The sequence below is a fragment of the Poecilia latipinna genome, unplaced genomic scaffold, assembly GCF_001443285.1.
Source record: "Poecilia latipinna isolate Pla-1442-1.1 unplaced genomic scaffold, P_latipinna-1.0 Scaffold315, whole genome shotgun sequence".
In the NCBI taxonomy this organism is placed as follows: Eukaryota; Metazoa; Chordata; class Actinopteri; order Cyprinodontiformes; family Poeciliidae; genus Poecilia; species Poecilia latipinna.
The window spans coordinates 293,763-304,272 of NW_015112931.1; the positions used below are offsets into that span (position 1 = coordinate 293,763).

At 41.6% G+C, this 10,510-nt stretch overlaps 1 protein-coding gene and 1 long non-coding RNA gene across 4 annotated transcripts; one reads left to right on the plus strand and one right to left on the minus strand.

Annotated features, from left to right (window-relative positions):
• Nucleotides 1-435: 435 nt before the first annotated feature.
• gckr (glucokinase (hexokinase 4) regulator) lies at nucleotides 436-9,968 on the plus strand. Of its 3 annotated transcripts, none has more exons than XM_015034867.1 (19): nucleotides 436-523; nucleotides 4,885-5,034; nucleotides 5,099-5,167; nucleotides 5,256-5,324; nucleotides 5,402-5,475; nucleotides 6,218-6,284; nucleotides 6,354-6,407; nucleotides 6,483-6,577; nucleotides 6,658-6,763; nucleotides 6,876-6,982; nucleotides 7,802-7,900; nucleotides 7,980-8,077; nucleotides 8,151-8,227; nucleotides 8,704-8,800; nucleotides 8,877-8,980; nucleotides 9,080-9,157; nucleotides 9,275-9,415; nucleotides 9,518-9,652; nucleotides 9,725-9,968. In XM_015034867.1, exons 1-19 carry the CDS (start codon nucleotides 503-505, stop codon nucleotides 9,842-9,844), a joined length of 1,761 nt encoding a protein of 586 aa, XP_014890353.1. In that variant the 5' UTR covers nucleotides 436-502; the 3' UTR covers nucleotides 9,845-9,968. The 3 variants fall into 3 exon arrangements, with proteins under 3 accessions (XP_014890353.1, XP_014890352.1, XP_014890351.1); XM_015034866.1 differs by lacking the exon at nucleotides 436-523 and adding an exon at nucleotides 4,250-4,414 and having other exon boundaries at nucleotides 7,980-8,056; XM_015034865.1 differs by lacking the exon at nucleotides 436-523 and adding an exon at nucleotides 4,252-4,414.
• On the minus strand, nucleotides 7,100-7,862 carry LOC106948954 (uncharacterized). The gene is made up of 2 exons (XR_001425292.1): nucleotides 7,770-7,862; nucleotides 7,100-7,526 (listed from the first exon to the last, which is right to left on the minus strand). It is a non-coding gene; the product is annotated as an uncharacterized LOC106948954 (long non-coding RNA).
• Nucleotides 9,969-10,510: the final 542 nt, after the last annotated feature.

Genomic DNA, 10,510 nt, shown 5'->3' on the forward strand with positions numbered 1-10,510 from the left:
CTTGCTTCCCCGCGCGGGACACCGCCCCCGGGCGTTCGCGTGCGGCAGCGGCGGAATCTGGTTCTCTTTTACTCCAGCAGCCCCGCATCATCTCCTCCTGCGCGCGCGGTCATCCAGGGCGATGGGAGGTTATGACGTAATGCATCTCCCGCTGTTCTTAAGACGCGCGCGCGCGTGAATGAAGGCGACGTGTGTGCGTGACAGCCCACCGGACACCCGACTTTTGTTTCGTCCAGTAACCCGGAACCGAGTCCTGCTTCTCACGCCGCCTCCGTTCAGCCTGCAGGTTCCCGGTATCGGCTGCCTCCACTGTCCGCTCCTCTGCTTTCCGCAGCTCCAGCCCCTCTGCAGCTCCGGTTTCCCCCCTACTGTTCACTTTCCCTCACTCACACACTCTCACTCCGCCCCCTGCAGGATGGAACAACTTTAACCCCATGCGCACATCTGTACATGGCGACTTTTTGCACTGAATGGGAACAGAATGTAATCAACAGCAAGACGCATGGAGAACATTCCGCTCCAGGTTTGTTCCCATACTCCAGGTTATAATCGCTGTACTCCTCGGTAATCCACACCCTAATCATCCATGACATACTTTGATGTTTCCTGCTGAGCAGCCAGGAATCAGAGCCTTTTGGATTTAGAGGGGAACTGAGTGTACTGAGAAGGGTGGCAGGATTGAGAATGAGGACATGGTTACAGGATGAAAAGAAAGCAGAAATGTAGGTTTTGCATGGACAGATTCAGGTAAAAAAATGGAAGATAAAGAGCATAAATCAAGGTTTTCCTTAAGGGAAAGTAAAGGGCAGGTGAGGGGAATTAAGTAATAATAATAAAGGAAAACCAAAATGCCTCTTGGAGAGATTTACTTATGTTTCTTTAAAATCAGGAGCTCGTTTTCATGCAATCCCTTGCACTTTTTCGCCGTCCGCTGGAGATTAGCCCTTGTTGTCATGACAACCACAGCTGGAAGGCTGAAGGACATGGGAGAAGGAGTACAGCTGTTTGCTCGTGTAGCTTGGGATTTTCTGCCCCTGACATTTAGACGAAAGCATAACTGGGATGTTTCATTTGATTTTATGCGAGTTTATAAATTTTCCTGCCTGATTTTCGAACCATTTTTCTGTATACCCTATAAAAAAAACGTGTATAAAGAAAAGGCAGGCTTGTTGCAGCTGCAATCCCACCCTCCACTACACAATATTTCTGCAAATGAATTAGTAAAAACGCCAGAGGGCTTGAGATCCAGCGCTGTGATTATTTAGTTCTGCAGCAGTGAAATCAGTTAACCTCACATTGCAAGATAGAGCCTCCGATTAAGAACCGTTTTCCATCTTTAGGACTTGTCACATAAGCAGAGTAATGTCTACTGAAGTTTACTGACAAGTGAAAAAGCCAGAAACTGCACATGTGACAGCGGAGCAGCTACAGATGCACTGATGATGCCCAGCTTTGCTGGAAAAGCAGGACGGATAATAGGAGTGAACTGGCTTGTTATGGATGTAGCTAAGGCTCACTCTGTTGAAGCTAATGCAAGCGCAGTAGGGCTGACGGCAGGGGAGAACGCTGGCAGCTTCCAGCCTGGAAAAAATGACTCTGAAAGCAGTGGGAAAAAAATACTCAGATCCAGTTAGCAATGAAAATATAATGCAATCAAACCACTAAATAACACCAGGTACAGATGAGATGCAGATCCAGACTGTTCTTTGTTTATTTTAGCTGTAAAGTCGCTGGAAAGATGTGAAGTTTCTTGTAGTTGTGCTAAAATAATAAACAAATCGGTGAAGGGGATAATTAGGAAGAATTAAAACTGCCAAAGAGGCTGTTTCTAAAGGTAGCTTATATGTTTTTATTGTGATATTGTAACCCAGTTTTTCACAAAAACCATTGCAAATACCCTCAGAAAACATTTTAAAAAAATATTTATTATGTAAAACACTTCAGCTGATAATAACTCTAATTGTCCAGATATTTAAAGTATATCTTGTCACCCCAAATGCTCACGTACCAACAGATATTTGGCGGCCATATTTTAATCCAAGATGGTGGACAGATCATGTATACTTTAAGGTGACTTGGCTGTTTCACCCACATTTATCCAGATGCATATGTTTGTCAGCATTTTTGAAAGTGTGGCTGATTTAAATGATTGAATGCTAAATCTTAAAATATTACTTGCACATTAAAGTTCAAGTATTCACACATGATGAGAAGAGCTGTTGTGAGTTTCTGAACATTTAGAATATCACTTAATACCTAAAAACTGATCTTTTTTCCTCAGTGAACAGAATGGATGTATTGTTGGGATGATTTATTACATTTTTTGGGAGGTTTTGTTAAGATAATTCAGAAGAGATTTTTCCAGTGTGCATGAATTGTTAAGGTCTCAAAGATTATCCAAGAGGCAGCAAGATGAGAGAGCCTTACTTATTGATGGATGGCTTCTAAAAAAAAAAAAAAAAAAAAAATGCATTACATGGATTTTAAATTAATCCTGTTGAGAAGCAGAAAGAACAAACTACATTGTAAGAAAGTGAATTGTGTTCGCTGGCAGAGGCGCACAGAGAAAGACCCTTCTGCTGGAGTGGCTGTGTCTCTATAATGCATCAGTTCAGACATTGTTCTTTGCTGCTGCTGCTGCATCATTTAGGGGGAACGCTGTGTTCAGTTTCTGACGAATGAAGCGAGGCAGGCGGAACGTAGGGATGCAGAAGAAGAAGGAGAGCGAGGTCTGGTTTAAGTGACCACTTAAACCAGACCTCTGTCAATTACGACAGATAATTAAAATCCATTATGAAGGTTCAGAATGTGTACTGCAAACCTAAAAATCTTAGAGGCTCAACTCTGCAATGAAATAGTTCAGATGAAAGCATATTCATGTGTTAGAATGGTCCAGTCAAAGTAAAGTAATTTGAAAGATTAGAAAACTTAATAAGAAATGATAGATAACATTCAGTGTTTATCCGTGAGTGCTGATGCCAGCCAACCTCAGCTTAATGCCATCCTGGGTCAAGAGCCATGAAATAAAATTTCTGGGAACAATTTACTTGGATCTGGTTAAACTGGACACATTTCAGTGTATTTAGTTTTATATCATGTTCTTAAAGTTGTTTTAAACTTCAAAACTCATGAATCCTTTTCAAACAATTTCCTTTTTACAGATTTAAAACATACTTTGAAACCGTCTTTAAGTATTTAAACTTGTTGCAAAGAACAGACAATAACGGTGAAAAAGTCCTGACTGGTTTATCACACAACCCACATGCACAGCTCTGCTGTCGGCTTGACTCAGAAAGGTTAACACCAAAGTGTTCTTCAGATGTCAGATATCATTAATAATCAGCGTCGGCTAGTAATGAGTAATAATGCTAAAGCATCACCCTGGAGCCATAGGCCTCCTGAGGAGTCGTGTTTATTGAAAAAGATGGCACACATTGTGGAGCGTGAAGCAAAAAAAAAAAAAAATAAAAATAAAAAATTGTTGGTCTTTTCTTTCTGGTTGGAAGGAGAAATGGAAAAAAACTCAAACGTCGTTGTCGTGTCGTTGTCAGCGATTAGCCGGCAGCTCTGAGAGACGGTGGTAGGAGTTCGGGGGAGTGATGAAATGTATCAGACTCCACAATCTGCTGTGGTGTAAATATTTTCTCTCTGCCTGGGATTCGGTTGGATCTGCGCTGCTCCTGCAGTCAAGAATTTTTTTTAATTTTTTTTACATGCACAGACGTCCCTGGAAACAATATGTGGAAATATTAAAATCAAATTCAGCTTTTGTTGCAAAATGTATGAACTTTAGAGATTTTATTCTTATCTTCCCCATCCTCCTCAATGTGTAATAATCCTCATTCAAACCTGGTTTTGACTTTTTAGTTCTGGCAAGTTTTATTTATTTATTTTTTTGTAGTTTATACTTTGTAGTTGTGAAAAACTCGAATCACATGAAGTGGATTTCATGAAAAGCAACCTTACAGTTAATCCCAAAACCTAGCATACTTAAGATTACAGTAGTTTTTTTCTGACTGGAAGCGATAATAAAAAAGTTTTTAAGTGACTCAGCCAAAGTCCTGACTTTATTCTTCACTCTAAATACACAGAGTGATTTTTTTCCCCCCAAAATTTCAGTGCTTTAATTTAATTTTCACTACCTTAAACTCTAACCGTAATCTTTTCCATGTTACAAAAAGACTCTCTAAGTCTTTCTGTTAATGTGTGTGTGTTACTTTTCCTCCTGTGTCTCAAAGGTCCATTAGTGAACCTTGTTACCTCAGACAGAAATGACTTTCACTTTAAGCCCTGCCTCTAAACAAAATGAAACCGACAGTTTTTTTTGTGTGATTTTAGCAGAAAAAGGACAGACATGGCTTTTGTGGCAAAACCAGACAGAATTGATACGTTTTCTACAATTCACGATTGGGAAGTAAGTCTAAAATATCGAGTTACTTTCTACACTCTAACACCGTGTTAACCTTGACAGAAATGTAGAGGAAAAGGAAATAGCGAGTGTTTGGTGGGGTAAAAGAGGAAGTTTGTTTGTTAGCTTTAGGATTTTATAGCTACGTTGCAAAGACAAATTTATCCAATGTTGGCTTTTGCCTGATGTTAAAAGCGAATTTTAGCGTTTAAAAAAAAAGCAAATATACAAGATTGGGAAAGTACTGTGAGCTGCAGCCTTTCAAAGTGAAAGAAAGGCAAAATTGAAAGTGAAACTAAGAAACTTCAGAAGAAAGCAGTTCTCTTCAGTCTGATTACATTTAAGTAGCTACGGAGCTCAGCTGAAAAGCTGAAAATGAGCAAAAATAATATAAAGAAATTCTCCATGAGACTTAGTTGTAACTTTTTATGACCTTATTAGTCTGAACAAGCCTTAAAGCGTAATTTGTGTTTCAGTCTGCAGACTATGAGCCGACCCTTCCTGTGTCGGAGAAGTCCAACCCGCTAACGCGCCACATAGACAGAGCTCCAGCCTCCAGCATCATGAAGATGCTACAGGCCTGCGACGCCCAGATGTTTCAGGAAAAGTCCCAAACACAATATCAGGTAACGGAGCTCAACTGGTTGGTGGAAAAATAATGAAAGTAATGAAACTGAATTTTCTCTCCAGAGACTTTTGAGCGAGGAAATGGTGAAAACCTTAATGGAGGTGGCCGAGAGGGTGCGGCTCATTCTTAAGGTATCATCCGGTTTGGGGGATGTAAGCTCGCTAACTGGCTAACGAGGCTAAGATTCAGGACTTTTAGTGTGTTTTTTATGTTTAACAGGATCCTCAGGACAGCCTCGTGGTTCTGAGTGGTTGTGGCACTTCTGGCCGACTTGCATTCTTCATGGCGGTAAAAGATTTCATCATTTGAAAAACTCTATATTTGAGCTATATTTGATATTCTTAAAGTCGTGTTTGTGTCGTTAGTCAGGATTTAACAGAGAGCTGCAGCGGCTGAACTACGCCCCCGTCTGTTCGTACGTCATTGCAGGAGGAGACAGGTGAGATTCAGTTTTCCTCATTTTCAGAGGTCTTACACAGAGGGGTGTCCAAAGTGTGGCCCGAGGGCCATTTGCGGCCCTTAGAACGATTTTGGGCGGCCCATGATCACAGTTCAAGAATCGTTTAAGTTTGATTTGCACATCCACATTTAAAATATTGTTGTTTTTAAATGGCCTTTCACAAAAAAGATAAACAGTTATTATCTAAAAATGGAAGACAGTATTCAAACAGGTTTTTACTTTTCATTGAATTGAATTCAATTGAATTTCTTAGTAATAAGGACCAAAAACAACCAGTGGCTTTCACTTAAATGCAGTCTTGGGCATGCCCATTTCATAAACATGGCAAAGTAAAGCAAGAATGAGCAAAATCCAGTTTTTATTTGTTTGTTTTTGCTAAAAAGACACTAAAAAATCTAGAAAAAGTTGATGAACCTGAAAATTTTAGGATATGGTTTGCCGTCTTTTTTTTTCTCTTAAATCTGGCAAACTTGTAAAACCCGTCTTTGTTTCAAATCTGCAATGATTCACTCTTTGCTAGCTACATAAATCTGGCGGCTTTGCTTATTTTGTTAAATATTTTCTTGTTTATTTTGCAAGTAAAAGTCCTGAGTTCGACTCACGTCCTCGGTTCAATTACTGTCGGATTACTGTAAAATAAAGCCCAGAAAAATTTGTAATAATAATAATGGAATTATTATTATTACTAATTTTTTCACACTCTACTCTCCATTTTCCTTAGAGCTCTGTTTTCCTCTCAAGAGGCTCCAGAGGATGACCCCACATTGGGCGCGCTGTGTCTGAAAAAGGTCAGCACCATCACATGTTTAAGTGTGTGCCAGGCGTGCGAACGCATCACTTCCTCTGGTTCTCTGCAGGTTTCTGAAGGAAAGAAAAGAGTCTTGTTCGTCGGCGTCTCCTGTGGATTATCTGTGAGTCGGATTTGCATGTCAGCAGGTTCATGAATCGGAATAAATTGTTTGTAATTGTTGATTATTTCCCTGCAGGCTCCGTTTGTGGCCGGTCAGCTGGATTTCTGCCTCCGGCATCCTGATGTTTACATACCTGTACTGGTTGGATTTAATCCTGCACATCAGGCCAGGTGAGGATCCCTATCAATCTGAATGTATACATACATCCACTGATTTACATTTAACGTGAAATGAATGTTTCTCTGTGTAGGAAAGAGCCCATACCTGGCTGCACGCTAACGTTTCACAGTGTGGTGACCAGGATGGAAGAGCTCGCCAAAACGCAAAAGGCTTTCCTCATCAACCCGGCACTCGGGGTACGCTTCATCCCATTCTTCCACTAGCTGCTCAGGATGCATTTGTGTCAAGGCTCTAAACTGTCCCAGCAGTGACTCAGATTTCTGTGTGTGAACGCTTGCGTCCACTCAGCCGGAAGCCATCAGCGGCTCCTCCAGGATGAAGGGAGGCAGCGCCACCAAGATCCTCCTGGAGGTCGTCTTCTCTGCCAGCTTCTCAAGAACGCCCGTCACATTCAAGTACGCACAATGGGGACGCGGAGGAGCGGTCCAAAGGATTTTATGTGCAGCTGCTCGAGTGGGAGCTGCTATTTTAGTTTCAAATTAGTACCACAAACACTTTGATTTCTACTGCAAAAAAATCACAAAAAGAATTACGAAATCCTGGAGGGACTGAAAAGATATTCAGTAACGTTTAATTTTAAGAACTCATTGATATTTTATCAGTTTTGTAAACAGGTTTCATCAGTAAATTCTGGCACAACCGGCCCTTTAAGAGCATTCAGGATCTTGATTTGGCCCAAAACGAAAATGAGTTTTCATTGCTTCAGCCACAGCAATAAAAACAATCCTTCATGTTTCTCTTTTAAAGCACTGAAGGAGTCAAATAAACAACCATTTAATGGCTGTAGTTTTCCTGTCACCAGCCAGTCGCCCTGATGTGACTTCATGGCGCCTCGAGTCGTCTCTCTTCTCTGCACCCAGAGGAGCAGCCCGCCACTCTCTAAGTGCTTCTTTGTGTTTGAAGGCAACAGCTTACGGTCGTCTCCATTAAGCCGTCCACCTGAGAAACGAGGACAAGTTTTACACATTAGTAAAGCTCAGCTCTCTTTTAAGTCTCTACCAACACACTTTATGCAACAGAAGCAAATAAAATAGCAGGAAGTGATTTAGTTTTTCTAGGCTGTGGTTTCAAAGAAGCACTTTGTGTTTGGTAAGGTGCTGCTGACCTCTAGAGGTTAGTTTGTGAAATTAAAATGAAATAAAAGTCCAAGATGTGTAGGTATAGTGAATGTAAAATGCTTACTGGTATTTTGTCGCTCTGTTTTTTCCACACAGTGGGATTCTGCAGCATATGAGATCTTATGAAAAAGCTCTAGACTTTACATACTCGCATTCAGAGGAGATAGCTGCTCTGATGGAGGCCGCTGGACGCAGGCATGAACATTAAATCAATCAAACTCGTCGTAATAGTCACAACAAAAATGTCTGCTCTTGCTCACTTTGTGTGTTTCAGTTTGCAGTGTGGGAGGCAGGTGTGTTACCTGGGCTGGGGCTCCCTGGGTTTGCTGGGCCTTATAGACGCCAGTGAATGTAAGCCCACATTTGGAGCAGGTGAGACTACTCGGAAAAATATGTAAAAAAATATTTGACATTTTGTAAACGTGTCCATTTGTGCGTCTGTTAGACCATGAAGACATTCGGGGTTTTGTCAGCGGAGGCTACAAAGAACTCGGCAACAATGAGGGCGATTTGACTTTGATGGTATGTGGAGGCTGCTGGGCCATTGTCTTCAGCTTGAGCAAAACAGAGGCCAATAAAACGAATTAATTAGCAATTAACACATCAAACAGTTTTGGTTTTAACAATGCACCGCCTTCATAATAGAGAGATTTGACGTAACTTTGAAGCGGAAACAACTGACTGAATGGCATTTACGCTACATTTTCTCACACTGTAGCTTCAAACTTTGATATAATTTGTTGGGATGTAATAAGAGTTGCAAGCATTTAGAGCTTAATCTGAAATTATTGGGTGTTTTCAATGATTCTCTATTGAATATTTAGTTGAACTTTGACTGGTCCGCACCAGAGCATTGAGATTCTTAGAGAAAAACAAGTCTATTTTGGCTCTGGTTGTGCGTTTAAGGTCACTGTTCTACTAAAAGTGAATTGTGTTTCATTACGGGGACGGTGTAAAAAAAAAAAAAGTCAAATCATCCTGAGCGTCTCTTTCCTCAGGGTCCTGAGTTCAGCATCTCTCATGACGACTTTCTGGATGGCGTCCTGCCCCGTCTCACGGACGCCGACACCGTTCTGCTTCTCTACTCCCACTCTGGTGAGACGAGCGCGCCCTCGCGTTCGGGTCGTCTCCGAACCGAGTCAGCGTGTGTCCTGACAGCCTGTCCTCACAGATGATGTCGACGAGGTGGCAAAGATGGCGCGCAGAGTGAGAGAAAAGACATCGAACATTCATGCTGCTTATCACCAGACTGATGGCGACGCCGCTGCAAAACAAGTAACTGTTTCTTTGAAATCTACGGTAACGTGCAAAAATGTTTTGTTTTTATGGGAATCTATATAAAGTCTATCACCTATATTCCTATTTTTATCGTAGGATGACATAAATAAACTGTGTTCATCCACCGTTATCTTCACATGGCCTCAAGAAGCATCCAAACGTTTGCAACACTTGGTTCGTCTCCTTATCTTCAGCCTCCTTTACAGGGAACGTTTGCTAGTAAAATCAGGAAACGCCCACAGATTAATTTGTGATTGAGAAACCGGATGAGTTGTTTTCTCTTCTCGGCAGCGGGAGTTTTCCACTAAGCTGCTTTTGAACGCGGTGAGCACCGGCGCTCACATCTTCAAGGGAAAAGTGTTTAAGAACTACATGATCGACCTGCAAGTCACCAACAGCAAGCTCTACCGCAGAGCCGCACGTTTACTGCAGGTCAGGATCGCCATGGCTGATTCTTTCATATTTTATCCTAATTTATTGTCTGAATCTGTTCTGACAATAAAATAAAATCGACTAAAACTGTTTGATTTTTAGAAGCTGTCCGGTCATTCGGAGTCAGAGTGCGAGGAAGCCCTGCTGAAGGCCATTTATCAAGTGGACAAGCTCAGTGAAGACATAGCGACCTGCAGCCTGGAAACACACACACACACCGCCGCGAAGGCCAAGAAGGTATGGCAACGTGAAGCGTGGAAGCAGTCAGATGTAGAAATGAATCAATATCTGTCCGTGTCTGTTGTTCAGGTCGTCCCATTGGCTTTAGTCTGCCTGCTGACTGGCTGCTCTATGAAGGAGGTGGAGTCTCGTTTGGAGCAGCAGCCAATCATCAGAGAGGCAGTGGAAACGTGTTTGAAGTCATCATAAGGTCACAATGATCATATGACCATGAACTCTGCTGCTAAATGAAACTCAAAGGCACAAAAATTACTAAAACTGAGTCACTAACAACACATTTCTGCATTTAAGCACTAAATAAATCACAAACTGATATTTGAACACTATACATACAGCCAAACATGGTGGAGGAAGCATTATGCTTTGGGATTAAAGGATTTTGTCAAGGAGGTTGAAGTTATGAACCTAACATCTTTCAGGTGTCTGGTAGAAATCTGAAGGATGAGTCAAAGATCAGCAAAATAATGTCCTTATGAGTGAAAAATGTATATTTCCCCACCAAATGTTAAAAAAAAAAAAACATCTTGCACAAAGTACTTTTTTAAAACATGACATCTCAAATCTCAAAGTTAACACTTTGGTGACGTTTCACTGCTGATCTTTCATAACTGCATGTCGAGGCTCTGTTGCGTGATGTAAGTCAATCCCAATCCTGTGACCCTCTGTGACTGGACACAGACACAATCACAGGTACTGGATTAGTGTGACGTGTGTGTGTGTGTGTGTGCGTGCGCGTGCACGCGCACGTGTGTGTCTTGAAATGTTTGAGCAGCTTTGGAAGCACAGAGTCAAACACTACAGGAAGGACCAGAGCAAAAGCAACTCACTCAGGTGTTGATCAGAAAGCTCTGTCTC

Excerpts from the sequence above, each read along its gene's own strand:
- gckr (XM_015034865.1), top strand. The coding sequence starts at position 4,355 with ATGGCTTTTGTGGCAAAACCAGACAGAATTGATACGTTTTCTACAATT. Across the intron at positions 5,325-5,401 it reads GACTTGCATTCTTCATGGCG|TCAGGATTTAACAGAGAGCT; the intron begins GTAAAAGATTTC and ends TTGTGTCGTTAG. Across the intron at positions 6,983-7,801 it reads AGAACGCCCGTCACATTCAA|TGGGATTCTGCAGCATATGA; the intron begins GTACGCACAATG and ends TTTTCCACACAG.